This window comes from Monodon monoceros, unplaced genomic scaffold (assembly GCF_005190385.1).
Source record: "Monodon monoceros isolate NGI ecotype Baffin Bay Population unplaced genomic scaffold, NGI_Narwhal_1 Super_Scaffold_10, whole genome shotgun sequence".
NCBI classification, from domain to species: Eukaryota; Metazoa; Chordata; class Mammalia; order Artiodactyla; family Monodontidae; genus Monodon; species Monodon monoceros.
The window spans coordinates 55167430-55194385 of NW_021703766.1; the positions used below are offsets into that span (position 1 = coordinate 55167430).

Genomic DNA, 26956 nt, shown 5'->3' on the forward strand with positions numbered 1-26956 from the left:
GTGAGTCTGGGGGAGGGTACCAGTGGGGGGGGCCTGGACACCAGTGAGCCTGGGAGGGGGCGGGGACAGAATGAGGGGGCACCAATGAACATGGGGGTGGGGCGGGGACACACCACGGAGCCTGGGAGGGGGCAGGGGCGGCATTTTGAGTGGCTTCAGTCACCTTCCTGAGCCAGCAGTGACCCCCCCCCCCGGCAAGCAGTCTTTTGCTGCTCCTAAGAGGGCCCTTGGGCCCTCCTCTCTCTAGTTCTTTCTCCCTACCCTGGGGATCAAAAAGGGTTTTCACCGCTGTAGGGCTGACACACCAACTCCTTCCCTATCCTCCGCACTTCCAGTCTTCCCTACGCCCCAGCCTCCTGCTTTTCAAAGTAGAGCCCTTGGGCCTCAGCCTGGCACTCGAGGACGCCCCAGGCGCCCCTCCAGCTTTCTCTCTTGCTTGGGTCAGCTCCTCCATCCAGCCTCCCCTGATGCCTGCCTCTCCACTGAAGTGGGAGCCCTCACAGTTCCTAATTCACCAGCTCACTCATTCAGAGCCCAGTGTGCCAGCCGTGTGGTCCTGGACCCTCCGCCACAGGCCTCAGCTCACTGCCTTCCTTTCTCCTCCGGCAACCCCTGCCCCGGATCCCTCCCGGGCAGGGCCTGCCTCCTCCCCGCCCCGTTCCTGCTGCCCACGGGAGCCCCCCCACTCTGACTGCTCCTCCTGCCTGCAGGCTGGCGTGAAGGACACAGAGAACCGCGTGGCCCTCCACGCCCTGACGCGGCCACCGGCCCTGCTCCTCCTGGCGGCAGCCAGCAGCGGCCTGCGCTTCGTCCTGGCCTCTTTCGCCCTGGCCCTCCTCCTGCCCGTGTTCCTGGCCGTGGCGGCCATGAAGCTGGGCCTGCGGGCCCGGTGGGGCTCGCTGCCCCCGCCGGGCGGGCTGGGGGGGCCCTGGGTGGCAGTGCGGGGCTCAGGGGATGTGTGCGGGGTCCTGGCCCTGGCCCCAGGCTCCAGCGCTGGAGACGGGGCCCGGGTCACCCGCCTCTCTGTGTCTCGCTGGCACCGCCGCCGAGGCGTGGGCAGGCGGCTGCTGGCCTTTGCCGAATCCCGGGCTCGAGCCTGGGCGGGTGGCATGGGGGAGCCCCGGGCCCGGCTAGTGGTCCCGGTGGCCGTGGCAGCGTGGGGCGTGGCCGGGATGCTTGAGGGCTGTGGCTACCAGGCCGAGGGGAGCTGGGGTTGCATGGGCTACACGCTGGTGAGGGAGTTCAGCAAGGAACTATGACGCCAGACCCTGGAGGAAGGAAAACCAGCGCTTAGTGAGCACCTCCTGTGTGCAGACACTTTCACACCGTCCTTCCATGAATCCCCAGCCCACCCAGGGCCCAGAAACTGAGCCCTGCAGAGGGCAAGAGACCCCACCACAGCCTGACGTCTGTCTGAACTTCTCAGAGAGGTCGGCCCATCTAACCCCTGCCTCAGACTCTGTCTGCACTGAGAAGTCTCCCCATCTGCCTGTCTGTCAAGCCTGTGCCGTTTGTGCTATGAGCCTGGGAGAGACGTGGGGCAGGAGGAGAGGAGGCCGAGCAAGCCTGCCCCCCACCCCGACCAGGGTTAGGACTTAAGCAGGGGCACCCCAAACCGGGACAAGGCCCCCAGGGAATGGGGTGGGGCTTGATGCTGTGCTTGGAGTGGGTGAGGCTGCAGAGGCAGAGAGAGGGTGAGGGGCGCCTCTACAGGGGAGGGTCGTCTGCCTCGAGAGCCCCAGGGGAGGGAGGGGGGTGGTGGGCACAGTGCTGCCCTCCCGGCCAGCCCCTGCCCGGGAAGGTGCGAGCCCAGAGGGGCAGGCAGACCCATCTGGTTTTTAACACCCGTTTGTTAATAAAGCCTGCAACTGCTGTGCGCCTGTCTCCCTCTCTCTGATGCCTTTTCCAGTCTGTCTCCGAGGCCCCCCTTCCGTCTGGCTCCTCCTTCCCCGAGGCTGACATTAATTGTTGGCAGCGGGGGTGCTGGACTGGGGGCAGGGGAGGCAATGAGCTCAAGGCAGCCCTGCTCCCTGCCAGCCCTCTGACTCAGGCTCCCCATTACCGAAGTTTTTCCGCCTCACAGCTGCTTAGTGCAGGGAGAGAGAGAGAGAGAGAGAGAGAGTGTGTGTGTGTGTGGGTGTGTAGTCGCCCTCCCTCACCCAAGCCTTGACCCTTGGTCCCCCAACCCCTGACCCCAGTTTCCTCGGGAGACACGCAAGTTCAACCACGGCTCCCTCAGGCAGGAGGTTGGGGACTTTTGCGTGCAGATCCACCGGGGGGGGGATGGAGAGAGGAGTTTCTCTGTCTCTTTTCCCAATCCAGGAAGTTCTTCCTGGTGTCTGGCTGCAAGCCCTCTTGCTGCACCGGGAGCCCCAGTTGTGCCAGGTCCCCAACCCCGGCATCTGATGTGAATCCATCCTTGATGCTCTCTGGTCCCAGCACGCTTCCCTGGCTGGACAAGAGAGGAGGCAGATGGGTGGGCACCCCACCCGTGCACCCCTGTTCCCCAGCGTACGCCCTTGCCTGGATGCTTCCCTGCAGCCTGCTGCCCCCAGGCCGGCTCCCCAGTGGGTGTTTGCAGTTGGACACCCTCCCTGCTGCCTGCCACCGCCCTCCTCCCCAGGCCTCAGCCGCCGGCCAGCCCCCTCCCCGCCCCCCCTCCCGTCCCCTGCTGCCTCCTCGGCAGCCTCTCCTCCTCCTGGCAGAGCGTCCAGCCCCCGCCTGCTCCTCCCCAGGTCCCGGGCGCCTCTGGCAGGAGCCTCCCTCTCTCCCTCCCTCCCCCCTCCCGTGGCCACTAGCTCCTCCCCTCTCCTGCTCCTCTCCCCATTCACCCCATCCCTAACCCGACTCTGCAGACATGAGGGTCTTGGCCTGCCTCCTCGGTGAGTGACCCTTCTCCCCGGGGACTCGGGCCTGGGCCCCACCCTCTGACCCCTGAGCTCACCCACTGGAGAGCCTCAGACTTCCGGGGCCTCATCCCTATTGCTTGGGGGATACAGGACATCTGGCCCTCCCTTGCCTGATCCCCCAGGGACCCAGCCTCTGGCACCCCCGTCCTACCCTCTTAGGAGCCCCAGAGACCTACCTCCTACCCCCCCACCCCCGCCCCACCAGCCCTGATCCTGTGGGGGGGTCACCCATCATTTGACCTTTAGTCAGGCCCCTGGGGGAGTGCAAAGGGCCTGGGCGCCTGCCCTGAGGCATCTGGGGCCCCGCCCACCTCAAGGACCTGAACCTCGCCAGGCCCTCCACCCAGAGTCCTGCTTCCCAGCGGCGGGGTTTCTGGTTCAGAGGCATGAGGCCTCACTCTGTCCACCCCTCCAACCTCCCTTCCAGTGGCTCTGATGGGGATCCAGGCTGTTGGTAAGTGGCCCCAAACACTTCTTCCATCTGGCCTCACTCAGCTGCAGGCCCACCCCGTGCCCAGCCTCACCCTCCAATGGGACCCTGTTCGCCCCCATCCGCCTATGACCTCGGGCACCACTTCCCCCAGGACCACCTGGGCGACAGCCTCCTGCCTCCTACGGGGCACCACTGCTCCCCTGGGTACCCAGGAGTTGGGCTCCCCGTTAGCGGCCAGGACACTGGCCTCCCGGTGATGCCCTGCAAGACAGCCCCCAGCCCGTACCCTCCCCCTGGCCCCAGGGTCTCCAGGACATCACAGCCTTTCCTCTGTCCTCCCCAGAGTGGCTGCGTCTGGCCGATGGCCCCCACGGGTGCGCGGGCCGCCTGGAGGTGTGGCACGGCGGGCGCTGGGGCACCGTGTGCGACGATGGCTGGGACCTGAGGGATGCTGCTGTGGCCTGCCGCGAGCTGGGCTGTGGGGGCGCGCTGGCTGCCCCTGGAGGCGCCTTCTTCGGGGAGGGCGCGGGGCCCGTGTGGCTGAGCGAGCTGGCCTGCCGGGGCGGTGAGCAGCAGCTGGGCCTCTGCCCCCACCGCGGCTGGAAGGCCCACATCTGCTCCCACGAGGAGGACGCAGGCGTCGTCTGTGCAGGTAAGGGGCCCTCGAACCCCTCCAAGGGACATTGCTTCAGAGACGACCCAGGGACACAAGTCCTCAGTCCAGTAACTCTGAGAATCCAGAAGTCCGACACCCCACCCCTGACACCCCCTGCAAAGCCAGGACTTACCACTACCTTGGAGGGTTCCTGCCTCACTCAGGGCCTGCCCTCTTTATAGCATCTGGGGATCGCATGGCGGGGATATTGAGTAATATCTTCCAAACTGAGAGGGAACTTTGAGACCAATAAACAAAGCAGTAAAGAACAACTATGAAGTTTACTGTGGGGAACTCATACAGGCAGGATGGATCTGGTGGGCAGTGATCCATTTATTTGCAGCTGTGCTGCGCACCACCGCAAAGGGTGCAGGAAGATTTAAAGGGGCCAACGCTAGAGACAGAATCTGAGTACCAAGGGAGAAGCATGTTTTCCTTCCCCCAGGGGGTCTTATGACCATCATTCCTCAGGGACCATTAATCCTCTATGTCAACAAAAGGCATCCTTCCTGTTTTCGTATCAGACGAAGGCAAGGGTACAAGTTGATAGGGAACCTCTCTGGCTTGGGCGTGTTCCTCGTGAGTGGGACAAAGCTCAGCCATGCAAAGAGGGGAGGGGGTGGGGCCACAGGCCTGAGATGGGGCTGACAAAACAGAGCCAGTGCGGTCCAGCCACACGCTGCTCTCCCGAAGGTCAGCGTGTGTTGGACTCCAGGGATTGGGACGACTCACCTTCAGTCCTGGATGGGGACCCCTGGCCGGGGCTGTCTGGGGAGCTGAGCCCCGGCTCTGAGGAGGCCCCGGTGATGCCTGGTGAGCCCCCCCCACATGTGCCCTGTCTCCAGCTTCGGCTGTGAGGGAGAAGGGACAGAGGCCCGTCTCCTCCACAATCCCGAGGGCCCCCGCCAAGGCCCCCTTCGGACCCCTGGGAACTCTCGGGACTGACCTGCGGCCCCAGGAGGTGCAGCTGCCGATCTCCCTCCCTGCTGTCTCCTCACGCAGCCCCCCGCCCAGCCGGGACCCCCCAGAGCGGCTCCCGGAAGAAGAGCCCCCGGCCGCCCAAGCCCGCCAAGTCCACTAGGGCCCCTTTGCTGACTGCCGGAGCCCCCCGCCAGGGTAAGTCCGCGCAGGCCTCCTCTCTGCAACAAATCTGGATGGGGTGAGGCGCTAGGCCCCGCTGGACCAAACTGGGACCCCCCCCAGGTATGCGGGGGCACTGCATCCCCCGGGGATTCACAGTCAGGCCCAGGCTCCCCACCCGGTCAGGAGACCCGGGTGTCCACTCCCGGGACCCAGGCCCTTGGCCTGCTCAGATTCTGGCTCTCCCCTTAACAGCCGGCTGGCAGGCCCATCTCAGGCCACTGACCACCCCCCACCCCCACCCCCCCGCGGCTTGAATCCGCGTATCCCCAGCTGCCTCGCACGAGGCCCCTGACTGCCCCTCTCCCCGCCCGCCCGCCAGAGCGGCTGCGCCTGGTCTCCGGCCCCCACGGGTGCGCCGGCCGCCTGGAGGTGTGGCACGGCGGGCGCTGGGGCACGGTGTGCGACGACGGCTGGGACCTGCGGGACGCCGCCGTGGCCTGCCGCGAGCTGGGCTGCGGGGGTGCGCTGGCCGCCCCCGGCGGGGCCCGGTTCGGCCCGGGCGCAGGGCCCGTGTGGATGGACGACGTGGGGTGCGGAGGCGGGGAGCAGGCCCTGCGGGACTGTCCCCGAAGCCCCTGGGGCCGGAGCAACTGTGACCACAGCGAGGACGCAGGACTGGTCTGCACCGGTATGTGCCCGCCTCCCCAGACCCCTCCCCCAGGGCCACGCCCCCTCCCCACTCACCGAGGTCTCAACTTTAAGGAGCTCTCTAATCCCCTTCCCTCCCCCCTCCCTCCCTCCCCTCCCTCCCCTCCCTCCTTCCTCCCTCCCTCCCTCCCTCCCCCCTCCCTCCCTTCCTTACTCCCTTCCTCCTTTCCTTCTCTCTCTCCCTCCTTCCTTCTTTTCACACTCATTAAGCCCCATCCACACCAGGCACAGACCCAGTTCTCACTCTCCTGACTTTTAGGAGGCAGGGGTGGCCCACAGGTGTGGGGTAGGAAAGTTCAAGGGCTGCACCCACTAGAGGAGCCTGCCCACCTACCCGCACAGGGGGCAGGAAATGTTTCAGTCGGTGGATGGGAAAGGGGAGAGGGAGCTACAGAGGAAGCTGGGAGCCAGCTCTGGGCCTCACCCCCACCTGCCTGGCCTCCTGGGTGGATGTCCTCGCCCCACCCTTCACGGATGCAAGACAGAAGCTCAGAGATGTAAAGCAGATGGCCCAGAACTTGACTGCCGTGTCTGTCCCACTACACAGATGGATCTGGGTATCTAGCGTGTAGGGTGTGGTGGGGATGGAGACCAAGGGGACACAGGTCGGGGCACAGATTGGTGGACCAGAGGCAGTGATGGTGGTGCCTCCGTGGGAAGCACATGGGGGCAGAAATGGGGCCTCTGAAGCCCAGTTCCCAGGAGGTGAGTTGAGTCTCCAGCGGGAGAAGAAGCTGTTGGGGAGAAGAAGTGAACCCCATTGAGGGGCCCGGGGGCTTGGTATCTTACCAACATCTCTGCTGCTCAGGGCAGCCCCATGAGGGAGCATGTCACTCACAGCTGGGTGATGCAGGCAGGAGTATCTCACCCTCTCTGGCCTGTCCTTTTCTCTAGACACTGACTGCAGGCTAGAGAGAGGGACTCCACACTCCCCAGAGGTGACCCAACTCTCACCCCACAAAGACCCAACAGAAATGTACCCCCAAACCAACAAGAGCTTAACATCTAGACTAGTGGCTCTCAACCGCACTCCCCAGATGATATGGAGACATTTCTGGTTGTCATGACTGTGTGGGGCACTGGGGGTGCTGCCGGCATCTGGGGGTGGAGCCCAGGGATGCTGCTGGACATCCTACTGTGCACAGGATGGCCCCTCACAGCAGAGAATGACCTGACCGCCGTGTCAGGGATGCTAAGGCTGAGAAGCCCTGCTTTACAGGCTGGAGAAGGCAGCTGGGGAGTGGGGACCTGCCTGGGGAGGTGGGTGGAGGGCATCAGGGCCAGCGTCCTCAGGGCTCATCCCTGGGGAGGCAGGGACATGGGGGGCAGTGGATAGACCAGAGGTGAACTCTTGGAGAGCGACTTCCCAGCTCAGAGTCTTTCCCTCACTTGCAAACTGAAGATGGAATGGCTGCTTTCCAGCCCCATCTTGGGCGTGAAGCGGGACACCACACATAGCCTGTACTTGCTCATCCATCCTAGTCACTCGAGCAGGTGGCCTGTACCTGCTCATCCATCCTAGTCACTCGAGCATGTGGCCTGTACCTGCTCACCCATCCTAGTCACCTGAGCATGAGGCTTATATCCACTCATCCATCCTAGTCACCTGAGCACGTGGCCTGTACCTGCACATCCATCCTAGTCACCTGCATGCATAGCTCAGTACCTGCTCGTCCATCACAGTTTCCTGTGTGCGTGGCCTAAAGCTGCTCATCCGTCACAGTTTCCCGTCTGTCTGTTCTCCCTCTCCCCATGTCCAGGCCCGGCCCCCAGGCTGCGTCTGGCAGACGGCCCCCACGGGTGCGCGGGCCGCCTGGAGGTGTGGCACAGCGGGCGCTGGGGGTCCGTGTGTGACGATGCCTGGGACCTACGGGACGCCGCTGTGGCCTGCCACGAGCTGGGCTGCGGGGGCGCGCTGGCTGCCCCTGGAGGCGCCTTCTTCGGGGAGGGGGCTGGACCCATCCTCCTGGACGATCTTCGCTGTCGGGGAAACGAGACGGCCTTGCGCTTCTGCCCTGCGCGGCCCTGGGGCCAGCATGACTGTCATCACCGAGAGGACGCTGGGGCCGTGTGTGACGGTGAGGGGGCCCTGGGGGAGAGGCCAGAGCGGGGGGCCTCGAGTGGAGGGGTGAGAGCTGGGGTGTCTCGTGTGTTTTCCGGAGGTGTACCCCAGGGCCCCTCACTCCCTCCGTCCAGCAGCCCACCTGCCGCATGTCTTGCTCATCGTGAAACCTCAGTCTCCATCTGGGGTCCTGGGGTGGCAGGTGTGGGGAACTGCCTGTAGCACAACAGTGGGTGGTGATCACCTCTTCCCTCTCACGCCCCAGGTATGCCTCTGGGATATGTCCCTCCCATGGCCCCTGCGGTGGGCAGCAACAGCTCCAGGCCCAGGGAAACTGCATCCAGGCCCCCGCCCCCCACGGTGAGCCAGGCTGCGCGGATAGCCGGCATTTCACCTCCGCCCGCTTCCCCTGCGGCCCCTCAGGAGCCTGGGCCGGAAGCTGGTGAGTCCCTCCTGCTCCCCGCACCCCAAATGTGGGGCTTAGCTGCTGCTGCTTTTTTTTTAAGATTCTTTTCCCATGTAGGCCGTTGCAGAGTACTGAGTAGAGCTCCCCGTGCTATGCAGTAGGGCCTTATTACCTCTTTTATATACAGTAGCGTGTATATGTCCATCCCAAGCTCCCAATTTATTCCTCCTTCCCCTTATCCCCTGGTAGCCATGTTTGTTTTCTATATCCGTGACTCTGCTTCTGTTTTGTACATAAGTTCATTTATACCCCCTTTCTTAGATTCCACATATAAGTGATATCATCTGATATCTGTCTTTCTGTGTCTGACTTATTTCACTCAGTATGACAATCTCTAGGTCCATCCGTGTTGCTGCAAACAGCATTATTTTGTTCTTTTTTGTCGCCGAGTAGGGGTTTAGCTTCTGTTTCCTGCCCCTCCCCACAGCCCCCAAGTGCCTCCTTCACTGCTTCAGAGGTCTCGGGGAGAGGGAAGGGTGGAGGGGAGGAGACGGAGCCCACACTCAGAAGGCCCCTGCTTAGTCTAATGCTCTGCTCTGGCTGTCTTGAAACTCACAGGGCCGCCTCCTTCTCGCAAGTACCGAAAGAACTAGTCAGTGATGTTGTTTTAAAATACAGGCTTTAGGGACTTCCCTGGTGGTCCAGTGGTTAAGACTCTGCGCTTCCACTTCAGGGGGCGCAGGTTGATCCCTGGCTGGGGAACTATGGTCTCACATGCTGTGTGGTGCGGCCAACAGGTGAGACCACTGTCACTGCAGAGATAGTTGGTTTCTCACAATTCCCAAGAGGAGGGGGCACAGCCCGCACACGACGCAGGGCCACACGGGAAGCACCAGGGTCCAGCAGGAGGCAGAGGGAGCGAGGGGCGACGGTGGGCAAAGCCTGGGGTGTGGCTTCATGGGGAGGAATGGACAAGGCAGGGTGAGATGACTCCGGATGGGCTGGTTTGCATCTTTTCAGCGGGCTCTGGAGCGTAGGCGCTGCTCCTGGTTGTCGGGTACATGCCCTGGGGCGATGGGGCAGGTGGATGGTGGCCGGGGAGTGTGAGCCTGACACGAGGTGGTGGGTGAGGGCTCTTGGGTGGGTTGGTTTCATATGAAGGGCACACTCCAGTGGTTTCCTGTCTCTGGGAATCAGCGATCCCTCCAGTGTCAGCAAGGCCCCGAGATGTCAAAGCATCAGGTACCGCAAATAAAAAGCCATGATTAATACAGCCATCTCCTCAAGGTTGCCAAAGGCTGAAAAAGTGGGAACTTGATCACTATTAGCTGAGGCCTGCTTCCCCTTTTTCTGAATAATAATAATAATAATAATGATAACAGCTGCCATAGACTCAGCTGTCACTGGCTCACATGACCAGTGCTGTTCCAAGCCCCTTCATCAGGTAAAACTACCAGCCACTGGCAGGGTAGGTACCGTCTGGTTTCCACGTTACAGATGAGGCCACGCAGCTAAAAAGTCTGAAAGCCAGGACTCAAATGAAGGCAACTTGTTCCACAGCCCACTTTCTTTATTTTTTAAAAATTATGGTAAAATATACACAACGTAAAATTGACCATTTCAACAACTTTTTGTTTTTCTGGCTGTGCCACACGGCATGCGGATCTTACTTCCCCGACCGGGGATCAAATCTGCGCCCCCTGCCATGGAAGCGCAGAGTCCTAACTATTGGACTGCCAGGGAAGTCCCATTTTAACCATTTTAAAGCATATAGTTTAGTCGTAAAAAATACACTTATGTTGTGCGGCCACCACCATCTCCAGAACTTTTTCATCATCCCGAACAGATACCCCAGACCCACTAAACACTCACTACCCTCCCCTCCGTCTCCCCAGCCCCTGGCCCACACCATCTGATTTTCTGTCTCTGTGAATTTGCCAACCAGGCACTGTGTGTAAATGGAATCGTATAGTATTGGACCTTTTGTGTCTGGCTTATTTCACAGAGCATAATGTTCTCCAAGTTCATCCATATTGTGGAGTGTGTCAGAATTTCTTTCTTTGTAACGGCTGAATAGTATTCCATCAATTGGATGGACAACATTTTGCTTATCCATTCCATTCGTCCATTGATGGACACTCGGGTTGTTTCCATATTATTGCTATTGTGAATAATGCTGCTGTGAATGTTTGCATACAGGTATCTGACTGAATGCCCTTTTTCACCTTATCTTGGGTATATATATCCCTAGGAGTGGAATTTCTGGATCATATGGCAATTCTGAGTTGAGCTTTCCAAGGAACCACCCTTTATCCCTGACTTTTTTTTTTTCTTTTTTTTGGCGTGCCGCGAGGCTGGTGGGATCTTAGTTCCCCAACCAGGGATTGAACCCGGGCCTCGGCAGTGAAAGCACGGAGTCCTAACCACTGGACCGCCAGGGAATTCCCTATCCCTGATTCTTTATTCCTGTGCCTGATGCAGACGATGGCACAGCACAGGCCTGGATAAACACTTGCTGCTGGGAAGGAAGGGTGGATGAATGGAAGGAAGATGGAGCGGAGGTGGAGGAAGGTCTGACTCGAATTCTTTGGGTCTCTCCCACCCCAGGGTCCCCCCAGCTGCGCCTGGTGGCCGGGCCCAGCAGGTGCTCAGGCCGGCTGGAGGTGTGGCACGGTGGGCGCTGGGGGACCGTGTGTGACGACAGCTGGGACCTGCGGGACTCGGCTGTGGTCTGCCGGGAGCTGGGCTGCGGTGGACCTCGGCAGCCAGACCCTGCTGCCGGCCGCTTCGGCTGGGGCGCCGGCCCCATCTGGCTGGACGATGTGAGGTGTGTGGGGACCGAGGCTTCCCTCGCTGACTGCCCTGCCGCTCCCTGGGGGAAGCACAACTGTGCTCACAACGAGGACGTTGGAGTTACCTGCACTGGTAAGGAGGCCCTGGCCATTCGCTGGCTCCGGGAGGGCTTCCTGGAGGAGGGAACGGGAACTAACATTGGCACTAACATCGATTGAGCGCTCACCTCCTAAGCCCCCGCCGTGACCGTATTCACACCTCACGATGCGTCCAAATTGGTGGATGTTATGCCCATTTTACTGATGAAGACGCTGAGGCACAGAGAGGTTACACAGCAGCTAAGCGGCACAGCTGGGATTCTTCCTCCTCTTCTTCCCGCCAAGAATCAAGGAAGTCTCCCACCTAGAGGGAAGCTGAAAAGGAAGAGGAAAGGAAGCAGGCATGGGGCACCGGGAGATGGCAAGAAGCCCGTGTGACGGGAGGGCCACTTGAAGTAGACTCAGGCTTGGCCCGTGTTCATTCATTTGCCGTTATTTATCCAGCGCCAGACACTGAGCTAGGTATTGGGTCCTCAGAATGCAACGAACGCAACCCTGGCCTTCGAGAGGCTCACAGTTCACTGTGAGAAAGAGACGCCCCGACAAATCGCTGCAAACCCGTGTGACACATTATCATTTGGGAGGTCCCCAAGACCACCCTCGGGTGCCATAGTTTTCTAGAAGGATTCACAACAATCAGAAAAGCTGTCTCGCGGTCCAGTGGTTAAGACTTCGCCTTCCAATGCAGAGGGTGCAGGTTCAATCCCTGGTTGTGGAGCTAAGATCCCACATGCCTCGCAGGCAAAAAACCAAAACATAAAACAGAAGCAATGTTGTAACAAATTCAGTAAAGAATTTTGGGCTTCCCTGGTGGTGCAGTGGTTGAGAGATCGCCTGCCGACGCAGGGGACGCGGGTTCGTGCCCCGGTCCGGGAAGATCCCACGTGCTGCGGAGCGGCTGGGCCCGTGAGCCATGGCCGCTGAGCCTGCGCGTCCGGAGCCTGTGCTCTGCAACGGGAGAGGCCACAACAGTGAGAGGCCCGCGTACCGCAAAAAGACTTTTAAAATGGTCCATATCAGGACTTCCCTGGTGGCACAGTGGTTAGGAATCTGCCTGCCAATGCAGGGGACACGGGTTCAATCCCTGGTCCGGGAAGATCCCACATGCTGTGGAACAGCTAAGCCCGCGCTCCACAACTGCTGAGCCCGCGAGCCACAACTACTGAAGCCCGCACGCCTACAGCCCGTGCTGCGCCAGAAGAGAAGCCACCGCAATGAGAAGCCCGCGCACCGCAACGAAGAGTAGCCCCTGCTCGCTGCAACTAGAGAAAGCCCGAGCACAGCAATGAAGACCCAACGCAGCCAAAAATTTAAAAAGTCAGTTGAGGGAAGAGGCATGTGGGGCTGGGTCCAGGAGAGACCCTTGTGGAGCTTCCTCACTTAATTCTCCCAGCGACGACGCATGACAACGCACGTGAAGTATTGCCAACCAGGGACGATCTCCCAGCCTTGGCGTCAAAGTGTTTATAGGAGCTCAGTCATGAGATGTGGCTGGTGGCCCACTGGCGGTCCGTTAAGTCACAGTGTTAGCAGAGATGATTTAGGTGGCTCTGGCCCCACAGGGAAACAACACACTCTTACCAGGCAGGACGTTGAAAGGGCTTGGAGCTTCCCCCTTCCCCCCGGCAGCCAGGGGCAAAGGGCCAAACCTTTCTTTGGACAAGATTAACCCTTGTCCTGCATCAGTAACCCTTGGCATCGCCCATGGTGTCTGCCGCCTTCCCTGTGCTGATCAGAAAGACGTAAGGTGAGCCGTGGCAGCTGGGAGGATGGAGTCAACCATTCTGCCTGAAGCTAAGGCGCTTTCCCCTTTCCCTCCCCTCCTGAGGGCCACGGGAGCCACAGAAGGGTTTTGAGCTGGGCAGTGGCCTGGTACCACCCTGGTGGGCGGTGAGAGCTTCCCCCCACACACGGGGTGTGGGGGAAGACCAGTCAGAGGGTACAGGAAGCCAGGCAGTGGCTGGGCAGATGGAGAGGATGGGTCAGTGTGACGGGGTGAAGGGGGGCAGTCGCATCATGATTGTGAGTGCCCAGAGGTGGGATGGTGCCGGCTGTGGCTGGCCACCGTATGCCCCAGGTCTGGCACAGGGCCTGGCTCGTAGGAGATGCTTTGTAAACGTCTATGATGTGAATGAATGCATGGGAACTTGGTGGTTGTCTGTAGGGGGAGATGAGAGAGAAGGACAATCACGGTGTCTGCTGTCTCCCCTGTCCTCCCCTCCTGTCTGCCAGGGACCCCCGGCCTGGACTCCATCTCAGACCCCTTCAGTTGGAGCTGGATCCCTGGCCTGGGTAGAGATCCAGATGCCTGGCTCCCGGGGGAGCTGGCTACCAAGCCCTCTGCGAGGCGGACCCCCGGTGTTCCTGAGAAAACCACCACCAAGGCCCCAGGGAAGATACCCAAAAGCACAAAGAAGTGGGTGACCAAAAACGCAAAGAGACCGACCACTCAGCCCGCCGTGATACCAACCCCTAAGCACTCCAGGGCCACGGGCACCCAGAGTCCCCCAGAACTGACCTCACTGACCACCACGACTCCGACCACTGAGGCCTCTCGAAGACCGACCTCCGAGTTTACCACCAGGCTGACCACGGAGGACCCTCACAGGCTGACCTCACACACCACCGAAAGGCGGACTCCCCGGGTCCCCCGGGAACGGACCTCTAAGACCCTGGCAACACCGACCACCCAGGGCCCCCGAGAACTGACCTCTGAGGCCACCATGGAGCCATCGGCCAAGATCCCAGGAGTAGGTACTCCAGAGTCCTCCAAAGACCCAGCCCCCTCCCCCACTGGGGCATCAGGTGAGAGGAAGGAACGTGGAGGGTGAGGCTGACCCCTCCTAACCCCTGCTGACCCCTCCTGATCTGGGCTGTCTACCAGCAGGCCTGTTCCGGGTTCGTCTGGCTGATGGGCCCAACCGGTGTGCCGGGCGGCTGGAGGTGTGGCACGCTGGACGCTGGGGGACAGTGTGTGATGACAGCTGGGACCTGCGGGATGGCATGGTGGCCTGCTGGGAGCTGGGCTGCGGAAGGGTTCGGCCCCGAGTGGGCAAAACCCACTACGGCCCTGGCACCGGGCCCATCTGGCTGGATGACGTGGGCTGCAAGGGAAGTGAGGCCTCGCTGAGCAACTGCCCCGCTAGGGCGTGGGGACAGCACAACTGTGACCACGAGGAGGACGTGGGGCTCACCTGCACCGGTATGGCGGGGGGCGGGGGGTCAGTGGCCAAGGAGTCAGGGTGGCATGGGGGTGGGGACCCAGAGTCACTCCAGGAGATTCGGGAAGGGGACTTCGGAGCAACAGCAAGGACCTCTGAGACGGGTCGGGGCTGTCCCCTTCCCCACTTTCTCCCAAGGCTATGCAGATGAGGCAGACTATCCCCCCTGGACCTGGGACCCCACCTCAGGAGAGGACCTGTCCAAGGGGACCACTGCTGCAGCGGTGCCTGCACACACTCTCCCCTGGGGCACGGCGGGGAGCACAGGGGCCCCCTCCCCAACGACGAGGCGCCTTCCAAGCACAGGTGAGGGGCATGGCCGGGGTGGGGAGGGGCCCTCCATAAACCTCTGTGCACCTCCCTGCCGGGCTTCCAGAAAGATCCTCCTAAATGAGCTGGCCTGGGTCTCAGAGACCCCAGACAGGTTTTCCTCGGCCCCAGAGACTCTAAGAACATTCCCTTCTTGGACTCAGCAGTAGCACTGTCCTCCAGAGCCTAAAGGAGACCCCATCCCCACCCCCTGCGGTGTGATTCGCGGAGAATCCGACCAGGCTCGGCAAAGCCCCGGCCCGCAGTCCTCCTGTAAACCAGCCGGGGCCTTGGGAGCCCGTGCCCCTCGATCCGGAGCCTCGACGGAAATCCCCCCAGACCTCACAGCCGAGGCCCACCCTGTCACCATGTTGTCTCCCCACCCCAGCCCCTCAAACCTGTTCTCCCAGCTCACGCTCTGGTCAGGGTCGGGCTATGGCTCAGAGGCGGGGTGGGGACATCCAGGTCGAGGGCTCTGTCCTCAGCTGGACCCCCTTCCTCTGGCCAGTGGGAGCAGCCTCCAGCCCCTCAGCTCTGTCCCTCTCTGCCCCTCCGCCTCTGTCTCGCTGTCACCTGCTTCCCTCCTTCCATCTCTGCTGCCAGGGGCCTTGACCTTCACCCTCGGGGCCTTGACCCCCCTCAGATGTTGCCCATTTCTCTACCTTCCTCTGTGTGTGTGTGTGTGTGTGTGTGTGTGTGTGTGTGTGTGTGAGATCTCTGTCCTATCCGTGCTCAGGGTCCCTCTTGATCACCCTCTGCTCCTGTTTCTCACATTCTTTCTCTCTCTCTCTCTTTTTGGCCTCACCTGTGTGGCTCAGGCAATCTTAGTTCCCTGACTAGGGATGAACCCGCGCCCCCTGCAGTGGAAGCGCAGAGTCTTAACCACCAGACCCGCCAGGGAAGTCCCAAAGGAATTTATTTTACTTTTTAATTTTATTTAAAAATTTTTATTTATTTATTTTTCCCTTTCAATTTCTCACCCTCTTCATCTCAAACACTTTTTTTTCCACCGCCCATTTCTTTCTCATCACCTTTCTAATTTTTTTTCTTTCCTTATCAAGTTCATACTCCCGTCATTTCTATTTCTCTCTTTATTTCCCCACAGTCAACTTCTCTTTATCTTTTCCCCTCTGCGTCTGGCTCTTTTTTCTTTCATTTTTCCATTTCTCACTCCCCCACCCCCAACCCGTATCTATTTCTCACTGTACTTCATGGCCAGTTTCTCTTCATCTCTTCTCCTGTGTCCTCCTCTTTTTATTTACATTTTCAGTTTCTCACGCTCATCGTCTCCGTTTCTCACTATTTTTCACGGTCGGTTTATCTTTTCAGCTCCGAGTTTCTTTTTTCTTTCTCTTTCTCTGCCCCTCCTCGTCTCTATGCCTCGTCAGCCTCTCTCACCATCTTCCTCATTTTTTCTCCAAGTCCACACCCCGTCACCGCTGTTTCTCCCTGTTTTTCACGGCCAGTTTCTCTTTCTTTCCCTTGAGTCATCCTTCTTCTTTCACTCTCACCATCGCGCCCTCCGCTCCGTTTCCCACTCAACCTCCCCCCCACCCAGGGTCGGTTCTACCCTCAGCTTTTTCTCCGTCTCCTCATCCTTCTCGCTGACTCTCCATCCTACCATTTCCCGCGTGGCGGCTTCTTCCCCCGGCTCTGCCGACCCCATCCCCCCGCGACGACCGCTCTCTCCCCCCAGGTGTCGCCGCTTCTGCTCCTGTCCGCGGGACCCCGCCCCTCGCACCTTTTCCCGCGTTTTTCACACGCTCAACACGCATGCGCACTCCGAGGGCCTCTGCGAGAGGGGCGGGGCCTCGGATGGAGGGGCGGGCGGGGCAGATTTCAATCGCCCCGCGCCGTGTGACGTCACAGACGCGGTGCGCCTCCTGATTGGCCAGCTGGCCCACGCCGCGGCAATAAAAGCGGGTGAAGAGGGCGCTGACCTCACAGAGTGGCGTCTGCCTCGGTCTGGTCTCGTTCCGGCGGGGAGGGTACGGGGGCGCGAAGCAGGCATTGGAGGTACGGAGATTTGGGGTGGGGGGCACCCGAGCTGTGAGTTAGGGCTCAGTTTCCAGAGGTGATGCTCCTCACCTGGCAGTGTGGCCAGGATTTCTGAGCTTTGTTCTCTGCAGCCCGGCGCCACCTCCCTTATCCCGTAGCGCCCCCTCGTGGCGGAGAGGTCCGATGCTGGGCGCGAGGCACAAATAAATACAGAACTAGGAATTTGCACGACGGAAATCTCAGGGGTAACGTGTACAACCTTGGTAATGGGAAGACTTGGAGGGAGGTGCGGGGTGGCGTGGGGAGAGGGGAAACGACAGACAGGAATTCCTATCCTCGTTAGCAAGGTGGCCTTGAAAAAAATGACTGCTTCTTTGAACCTCAGTTTCTTCCTCCGGAAAAAACGAAAACCGGAACTCCAAGGACCCTGGAAAGAGTCAAGGAGAGCTCACTGTGCCAGGCACGCATGATTCCAACTGGGTGACATAGGTCCTGGTGTTGCCTCTGTGTTTCAGGTGGGGGAAAAATGAGGCTCAGAGAAATTAAACTTTAACTTAGGAGCCATTATTGAGATCCATTTTAAACGATTTCACGCACAGTTTGCTCGTTGGATTGGAAAAGATTCTGGAATAACTGAAGTCATTGCAAGAGTGAATTCTGTAGTGCAGCTCGCTGGGTTCCAGCTGTGGCTGCGCTGGGATTAGAACAACGAGCTGGGTGACCTCAGGTCCCAATCCAATGAGCAAAATGTGTGTGAAATCATTTAAAACCGCAAAACATTGGTTGTTAAAAGTTATTTACCGTAAATGAGCAACAGCTGCAGGATCCCAGGGACGGAGTGATTATTTCTAGTAGAGCAATTGGGAAAGACCTCGCAGAAGAGATGGTGTCATTTTCACCAGCAGACACCAGGAGGAAGGGGATTCTCAGAGGAGCAGAGGCTGGAGTTGAGAAAATTGCATTGCCTGTTTAGGGCACGTCGTCTCTGCTAGACTTTTAGCTGTCTTGTATTTGGCTATGTCAGTTTCTGTTGTTGCCATAACACGGCCACACATTAGGGGCTTAGACAACACAAGTTTATTATTTTGCTGGTCTGGAGGTCAGAAGTCCCACATGGGTATCACTGGCTAGAATCAAAGTGTCAGCAGGGCAGGGCTGTGTTCCTTCTGAGGCTTGAGGGGAGGATCGTTCCCATGCCTTTTCTAGCTTCTAGAGGCCCCTCCATTCCTTAGCGCATGGCCCCTTCCTCCATTTTCAAAGCCAGCAATGCTGCATCTATCTCTCTGGTCCTTCTTTTGTCCTTACATCTTTGTCACTACAGCCAGGTTAGATTCTCTCATTCTAAGGATTTGTGTGATTAGATTGGGTCCACTTGGATTAACATAGGATAATCTCTTCATTTCAAGTTCTGGACCCATAATCATATCTGCAAAGTCCCTTTTGCCAGGAAAGGTAACATATTCACAGGTTCTGGGGATTAGGGCTTGGACATCTTTGGGGAGCGTTATTCTGTCTACCACGGGATCTATGTTGTAGAGACTTAGTAGAGACTTTTTACATACTTGTTGAATGGATGAATGAATGAATGAACCAGTGAGAGACCGCTGTGTAAGTCTAGAGAGAGTGTACAGGAGATGAAGCTGGAAGCTTATGAAGGTTGAATTCTCACTTTCCATTTCACTGAAGCAAAATTTCTTGAGGCTTCCTGGATGATGGAATTTGGAGACGCAGACATTAATTCATGTCTGAAATGTTTGCTGTGTGGCAGGCATGAGTACTAACCCCTGGGAACATAGCAGTGATGAGCACAGCAAGGGAGGGGGAAGGGAGGGCTAAGTGTTATAATTTAAAATAGGATGATCAAGAGATGACGTACTAAGAAAGTGCCATTTAAGTGACAGCCTCAAGAAGGAGAGGGGGGAAGCCATGCAGATATCTGTTTGGAGAGTGTTCTGTAGAGAGCGGACAGCACATGCAAAGGCCCTGAGATGGGGGTGTGCTTAGCTGGTTCAAGAAACAGCAGTAAGGTCAGTGGGGCGGAAGTGAAGTGGTTGATGGGGATGATGGCAGGAGGTGAGGTCTGTGGTCCATTGTAAAGACATCTGCTGTGATGGGGAGCCTGGAGGGAGCTAAAGGAGCCTTCCAGACAGAGGGAGCAGCATGTGCAAAGGCCCTGTGGTGGGACCTTGGGAGACCGGCAAGAATGCTGGCCTGGCAGGAGTGGAGTGAGCCAGGCAGGGGGAGAGTGATCGGGGATGAGGCCAGTGTCTGGGTTTTATTCTATGTGCAGAAACCCTTGGCATTTTAAGCACTTGAAGTTATGGAGGATGTGATCACATGTGTATTTTCTTTCTTTTTTGGGGGGGTGGGGGGGCGCGCCTTGTGGCATGTGGGATCTTTGTTCTCTGACCAGGGATCACACCCGTGCCCCCTGCAGTGGAAGAGCAAAGTCCTAACCACTGGACCGCCAGGGAAGTCCCCCACATGTGTATTTTCAAAGCAGTCGCTCAGGATGCCGTGGGGGGGGATGTAGGTGTAAGAGTGGGGGATGCCTCAACCAGGGTGGCAGTGGAGACCGAGAGAGGTGCAGGTGTTCAAGCTACATCCCGGGGGTTGAGCTGGTAGGTTCGGGTGATGCGTTGGGTGCGAGGGTTGAGGAGAGAGAGTGAGGTAGGGGATGGGGGCCCGCCTTTTACTGGACCAGGGAACGCTGCGGGGTGGGTGCACAGGATCCAGAGTGGGGATATTAAGAGCTCCATTAGTGATGTTCGACACACCCAAGTGGAGATATGAGATATGCAATCCTGGAGCTCCAAGGAGTGCCTGGGAGGAGGGAATTTGCAGCTGCGGGAATGGATGAGGCTATGCAGATGGACAGCCATGTCTAATGGAGTTTCCACACCCAGTGGGGAGGTGGGATGACTCATGGACTCGGGATATCGCTGTATGTCATGGCTGCACAGAGCGGAGGGCATCCAAGATTAAATGCCAGATTACAGGCTTCCCTGGTGGCGCAGTGGTTGAGAGTTCGCCTGCCGATGCAGGGGACACGGGTTCGTGCCCCGGTCCGGGAAGATCCCACATGCCGCGGAGCGGCTGGGCCCGTGAGCCATGGCCGCTGAGCATGCGCGTCCGGAGCCTGTGCTCCGCAACGGGAGAGGCCACGACAGTGAGAGGCCCGCGTACCGCAAAAAAAAAAAAAAAAAAAATTAAAATGCCAGATTACATTTAGAGGTTGCGTGGTAATAAGAGCATCAATAATAGCTAATATTCATTGAATAGTCTCCGTGTGCCAGGCACCATCTAAGTGCATCCCATGTTTGTTTGGGTTTTTTTGGCCGCATCATGTGGCCTGTGGGATCTTAGTTCCCCGACCAGGGATCGGACCCAGGCCCCCTGCAGTGAAAGTGCAGAGTCCTAACCACTAGACCACCAGGGACGTCCCCAAAGTGCATACCATGGTTTAACTCACCTCCTCCACGTGGAACATTATGAGATGAGTACTATCCTTGTCCCCATTTTATAGGTAGGGAAATTGAGGTCCGGAGAGGTCAGGACAGCGAAGGGCAGAGCTTGGATTCAAACTGCAGAATTCACACTCATAACCACTCCAGCCACGGAGACTGGGAAGAAGCCTGTGATAGAATTAGCTCTGAAGAACCCAGGAAACATAGAGCAGGGTGTAACTTCCTCAAGGGGAAGCAGGGAGTGACCTTGGAATCAAATTCTAAATAAAAGCTCAACAGGGAAGGAGTGAGGTGAGACCCAGGAGATCTACCCCCAGAGGGAAGAGGTTGCCGCTCAGAAGCAGATAGACCTGCTGGGTCTGAAACCCAGTGCTGCTCCTTAGCTGTGTGACCTTAGGAAAATTCCTTGCCCTCTCTGGGCTTCAGTTTGGTCATCTGTAGGGAAACTGCAGCTTCTTTGCCCACCAGCTCCCCATGAGATTGCCAAAAATTTAAAATGTCTCTCAGCGGCAAGGATGAGGGATAAAGGTGGGCAGTTTGACAACATCTAGAGAGATGCCTTCCGCACGGCAGTCCCACAATTAGGTGTTGAGCAATTCCCACTCATGAAGAATCCACTGCAGCAAAACATTGGCCACAACCGAACCGCCCGTCCACAGGGGCATAAATAAATCGGCAGTTGTGTGTTCATACGGTAGAATATTACACAAGGTTAAAAAAAAGAAGGAAGTAGAGTTATATGCATTTAACTGAAAGGACAGCTTATCACTTGCCAGCCCTGTGACCCCATGGAGTAGGTGCCATCACGATACCCATCGTACAGGTGAGGAAACAGAGTCGTGGAGAAGTGAAGTGACTTGCTCAGCCAGCTAGGAAGGAACGCAGCCAAAAAGCAGGCTGTGAGAAGGTGTTTGCTGTATATATGTATATGTGCAGTCTTTCTAGTTGTAGGAAGCTAACACATGTGGAAACAATATAGCATTAGGGAGTCCCACCTGTATAGCTAAGGTGTAAAGGCATGCTTGGGAACTATTAACTAAAGGCTTCTCTGACAAAGGGAAGGGATGTGATTGGGCCTCGCAAGGGCTGTAACTCTGCAATGCTGCTTCCTTTTTTTCGATGTATATTTTAATTAAAAAATCGCATCGATCACACACTAATGGATCACGAATGAGAATGTGGCCATATCTTAGAGCACATTTTGAGTACACACGGACCCAGGGAGTATGCCTGCACTTGGTGGGCTGACATTTTAACAGGAAGATAGCTTCAATTTGTGTTCTTGATGGAGTCCTCCTAAAACCCAGCATCTTGGAAAGAAATCTTCACAACACTGTTATTACTCAGTTCTCCCCATATCTCTCAAGGTGGCGAGGATGGTTATGAGCCTTCCTGGACATGGGATACACCTTCAGGAGAGGTCCCAGCCAAGGGGACCCCCACCGCAGGCACACCTGGACCCTCTGGCACCGCTGGCACCATCAGGAGCCCAGGCCATCCCTCTCTAGCTCCAAGGGTCCGTGGGGATACAGGTGAGGCATGTGGCTGGGGCGAGGGGGCCAGGGTGCTTGTGTGGTGGGATGGAGAGGTGGACTCCAGATTTCCCCATGGTGACCCAACTCTCACCCTAGAAAGACCAGGCAGAAATATATCCTGAGACAAGGGGTTATTATCTATACCAGTGGTCTTCAACTGGGGGCAACTGGCAACATCTGAAGACATTTTGGGTTGTCATGACTGGGAGCAGGGAGGCTACTGGTACCTGGTGGGTAGAGGCCAGGGATGTTGTTACACATCCTCTGGTGCACAAGGTATCCCCCACAGCAAAGAATCATCCAGCCCCGGATGTCAACAGTGCCAAGGGTGAGAAACCCTAACCTATACCATGTAAGTCACTCTGACAAATAAGAAAATGATAAGAAATCCTATAAGAGAATGGGCAAAAGATACAAACAGGTGATTTGCACAAGGCGAAGCCCAAATGCCCAACGAGTATATCTGGAAGTGCTCACATTCATCATGAATCAGAAAATTCAAATTAAAACAATGACGAGCATGGAAAAAAATTTGAAAGGTAGATAATACCAAGTGTAGGTGAGGGTGTGGGGAGACAGGCATCCCCACTGGCTGTAGCAATTCGATAAACACAACCTAGTGGTGTTTAGTGAAATTAAATATGATTCTACGTTATCACCCAGCAATCCTGCTCCTAGATCTATATTCCAGAGAAATTCTTGCACAGGCTTATAAGGGAATATGTGTGAGGATGTATTAGGGAATTGGAGGCAAGTGAAGTGTCCAACAGCAGGGTAACAAGGAAGAGAGATGCAATGGTTACACGTGATGGAATTTTATGCAATAGCTAAAGCAATGACGAGCTATATACACAGCAACATGGATAGGTAAGAAAAACATAATACTGAGGGGAAGGTCAGACAGAATGAGATTTCCAGCAGAATACTATTTGCAGAAATTAAAAGCACAAACACAAAAATACACATACACTTATATATTAACATAAACACATCTATGCATTCCGTATTGTTTAAGATCACACATATGTTTAAGGCCATATGTGAAACACACTAGAGTGGAGGTACCTATGGGAGAGGATGAGGGGATGGAGATTGGGGTTAAAGAGCAGAAAAAGTAAAATAAAACAAGAGAAGACATCGCAGGGACTATTAATGACAACGTACAGTGGGGTATGAGTAGCTTAGCTCTCTGCACCTTGGGTCTGAAAAATTAAAAATCAGTACCACTCTAGGTTACTGAGTCCCTGTTCTATCGAACTAAGCTGAGATTCTTGAAATAATAACTAGGCACAGTTAACATTTATCAAGCAATATACCATGTGTCAGGCACTATTTTATGCACTTTATATGTATTATGCTTTAACATATTTATATGTGTTAATCCTCGTAGCAGCCACATGAGCCCTACATGAATGATGTAAGTGCTATAATTGTTCCCATTTCACTGATAAGAGAAATTGAGGCACAGACATCAATGACTATGGCAGTATAAATAATCATGAGAATGCTTATCATGTGCTAGGCATTGTGTAAGTGCTCTGCACACACATGACCTCTGAATCCTCATGATTACTCTACAAGGGAGGTATGTGGATATCTATGGTTTACAAATAGGGAAGAAACTGAGATTCAAGGCAGGTAAGTAACTTGCCCATGATTACCCAGCTAGGAAGTAATGGAGCTGGGGTTTAAATCCAGGCAGCCTGGCTGGAGGCCAAGCCCTTTACTTAACTACTCCTCTGACCCTGCAGGGGGACACGACGCACCTCAAAGACCCTGCAGAAAAGTGGAATTCTGTTGAGCTGTGCTGTTCAATATGGTAGCTACTGACACAGGCGGCTATTTAAATTTAAGTGAATCAAAAATTTGAAAAAGGAAGGACCTACTGTATAGTGCATGGAATATACTCAATATTTTATAATAATCTATAAGGGAAAAGAGTCTGAAACAGAATATGTATATATGTGTGTGTGTATGTATATATATCTGAATCACTCAGCTGTACACCTGAAACTAACACAACACTGTAGATCAACTATACTTCAATTTAAAAAATTTAAAAAAAGAAATCCATTCAAAGGTAGAAAAAAGAAAGTTGAAAAAGGAAACATTCATTCCTTAGTTGAACTAGCTACATTTCGACTGCTCAGAAGCCACAGGTGACCAGTGGCTACCATATTGGACAGCACAGAACATTTCCATGGCTGAGAAAGTGATACTTAATGGCCTAGACTCTGTATGTAAAGGACTTGGGTTCAGATCTTGTCCCTGCAACTTTCAAACTGTGTGTGACCTCGGGCAAGTTACTTACCCTCTTGGCCTTATTTCTCTCATCTCTAAAAAGAGCTTAAAATTCACATTTACCTGGAAGCAGGGCCTGGAAGAGGGTAAGCCTTCCCATTTTACTCGGGCCTAAAATTTGGGGGCATTCCAAACACTTAGTAATGAAGATAAATAAGATCTTAATACCATAGGTTAAAAAACAAATGAATGCAAAAACAATCCACGATGAACTAAATAAAATTTTAACTAAAGTCAGGATCTGACCTACCTCACCAGGATCTGACAGAGCCAATTTTAGGGGGGATTCCAGTGAGGTAGGTCGGATCCTGTCTTGGATTAAAATTTTGACTTTTTGTTCATTGTAGATCTTTTGTATTAATTTTGATTGTTTAAAAATATGGCGTAAAGAGATTTGTCTTGATTACTGAGATTACCCTTCAGATTCCCCCTCATGCTATGCACCGTCTCCCACTCCCCTCCCCCTCTTTATCTCCCTTCATCCCATCTCTGCCTTTCGGCCCCCTCTTGCATCCCAGGCACCGCTCCACATCCCACCTCCCCCCTGCCGCCCATCTCCGCATCTCCCAGAGGGGAGGACGCCAGGTGGCGCCTGGAGACATGGAGGAAGCGTGTCGGTGGGGCACTAGGGCGGATGAAGTCTGCCAGCGACCCGTGACGTCACAAAGCTTTCTGCCTTCCCATTGTTCAGCCCACCCCTAGGAGGCGGACCATGCCGCGGGGTGGGCGGAGCAGACTGACCTCCGCCGGCCGTCTTTCCTCCAACAGGTTCACTGAGGAAACCGTGGCCCGAGCGACGGCTGCGGCCCACAGCAGCCAGGACTGCGCCCCCCACCACTTCCCCAGCTCCCTCCGCCTCGCCGGGGCCCCCGGGCCCTGTCCTGACCTCTGACTCCGCGCCGCAGCTCATCCCCACAGCAGCTTCAACGCCGGAGGTGACCTCTGACCCTCCCGCCACTTTGCCGCCCAGCCCAGACCCGGCCTCCTGGATGAACTCTCACCGCACTTTGACAACCCCTGGCCTTACCTTGTCCGCCCCTGATGCCACCGTGTTTCCAGCCCTGACCCCTGGGCTTTCACCCACTCCACCACCCACCATGCCCAAAGAACTGACCTCTGACCCCTCTGCACCGGCGGTGGTGACCCGCCTTTCCCCTACCTCAGAGCTGACACCAGAGTCTGACACAACCCCAGTCTGGGACACATCTCCATACCCCAACACAACTCCAGAACCTTCTAGTTTCCCAGACCCTTCCACAAGTCCTCACCCCACTACCATCCCTCACTCCACCATGACCTCTCACCCTACCACGACCTCTCACCCCACTACCACCCTTTACCCCACCACGACCCCTCACTCCAAGACCTCTCACCCCACCACAACCCCTTATCCCACCATGACCTCTCACCCCACTGCCACCCCTTACCCCACCCCCACCCCTCACTCTACCACAACCCCTCACCCCACCACAGCCCCTCCTCCCATCACCAGTGCTCAACCTATCACAACCCCTTACTCAACCACAACCCCTCAACCCACCACGACCCCTTATCCCACCACGACCTCTCACCCCACCACAGCCCCTTATCCCACCATGACCTCTCACGCCACCGCCACCCCTTACCCCACCCCCACCCCTCACTCTACCTCAACCCCTCACCCCACCACAGCCCCTCCTCCCATCACCAGTGCTCAGCCTATCACAACCCCTTACCCAACCACAACCCCTCACCCCACCACGACCCCGCAACCCACCACAACCCCTCCTCCCATCACCAGTGCTCAACCCATCACAACCCCTTACCCTGCCACGACCCCTCACCTCACCACCACTGCTTACCCCACCATGACTCCTCACCCCACCTCAACCCCTATGGTCACTGCCAAGTCCCTTCTAACTTCCTTGGGAACAGAACTTCCCTTTCCCTCTTCAGCACCAACAGTCAAGCCCAGCCCACACCCCCGGTTGACCTTCACGGGGGCCCCTCACCCCTCCACGTCCCAGATGTGGAGCCTAGAGCCCTGTCCAGCAACAGAGTCCAGCCCCTGCAGGCCCTCTCCAGCCCCCGGCATAGACACACTGTCCACTGAGAACTTCAAACCACCCACAAGCCAGAGTCCCAAAGTAACCTCTCCACCTACCCAGACTCCACACTCAGCCTCTGACCCCGCTGTGACCCCTGACCTCCACCTGTCCCCTATGGCCCCCCCCCTTGGATCAACCTCCCCCTGACCGCCTCACCCTAGGGCCAACTCCTGGTCAGAGCCCAGGCCCCCTTGGCCCATGTGAAGCCCCAGTGCCACCTGTAAGGGTCATGGCTTGTGATCCGCCTGCCCTGGTAGAGCTGGTGGCCGCTGTGAGGGATGTGGGTAGCCAGCTACAGAGGCTGACACAGGCTCTGGAGCGGGACCAGCAGGAGCGCCACGCCCTGGGACTGGGGTTGACCCAGCTGGTGGAGGCTGCCCAGGGTCTGGGGCAGCTGGGTGAGGTTGTAAAGAGACTGGCAGAGGTGGCCTGGCCCCCCAGCACACCTGCACCAACCACTACTACCCCAGAGGAGGAAGAGAGGCCTCTGCGGGGAGATGTGTGACCTCATCTGGGGTCTGAGGGACTTAAGACACTCCCAAACCCAAATAGGAAAACCAAAGTATCTAATTAAAAACAAAATGTGAATGATGTTTCTGGGGGACTAGAGGAGGTGTGAATACAACAGGCACCATGTGAGGTGGTGAGGCTGGTGAGGACGACGGTGATAGTGGTGATGAGTATGATGGTGGTGATGATGGTGAAGGCGAGAATGGTGATAGTGATGGTGAGGGTGGTTATCATGATACTGGTGGTGGTGATGAAGGTGACCATGATGGTGGTGATGCCTATCCTGATGGTAATGTGACAGTAATGGTGAAAGTGATGATAATGATGGTGATGGTGGTGATAATGGAGGTGAGGATGGAGATGACGGTGGAGATGGTGGTG

The 26956-nt window shown here is 56.7% G+C and overlaps 2 protein-coding genes across 4 annotated transcripts in view; both read left to right on the forward strand.

Moving 5' to 3' along the window:
- Positions 1-2622, forward strand: part of NAT14 (N-acetyltransferase 14 (putative)) — a 4302-nt gene extending 1680 nt beyond the window's left edge. For 2 of the 3 annotated variants that reach the window (XM_029245378.1, XM_029245369.1), the window contains one exon: positions 711-2315. In XM_029245378.1, coding sequence (XP_029101211.1) covers positions 711-1259 — 549 coding nt within the window. In that variant the 3' untranslated portion in view covers positions 1260-2315. The other variant, XR_003797046.1, reaches the window with a different exon arrangement.
- Positions 2623-2684: 62 nt separating this feature from the next.
- SSC5D (scavenger receptor cysteine rich family member with 5 domains) overlaps positions 2685-26956 on the forward strand; it is a 24323-nt gene continuing 51 nt past the window's right edge. Inside the window, 15 exon segments of the mRNA XM_029244289.1 lie at positions 2685-2882; positions 3337-3363; positions 3686-3994; positions 4691-4810; positions 5000-5113; positions 5460-5768; positions 7549-7866; positions 8116-8292; positions 10864-11181; positions 13380-13952; positions 14035-14349; positions 14507-14674; positions 21510-21674; positions 24747-26185; positions 26187-26956. The exon segment at positions 26187-26956 is cut by the window's right edge and continues 51 nt beyond it. Coding sequence (XP_029100122.1) covers positions 2858-2882; positions 3337-3363; positions 3686-3994; positions 4691-4810; positions 5000-5113; positions 5460-5768; positions 7549-7866; positions 8116-8292; positions 10864-11181; positions 13380-13952; positions 14035-14349; positions 14507-14674; positions 21510-21674; positions 24747-26185; positions 26187-26570 — 4761 coding nt within the window. The 5' untranslated portion in view covers positions 2685-2857 and the 3' untranslated portion in view covers positions 26571-26956.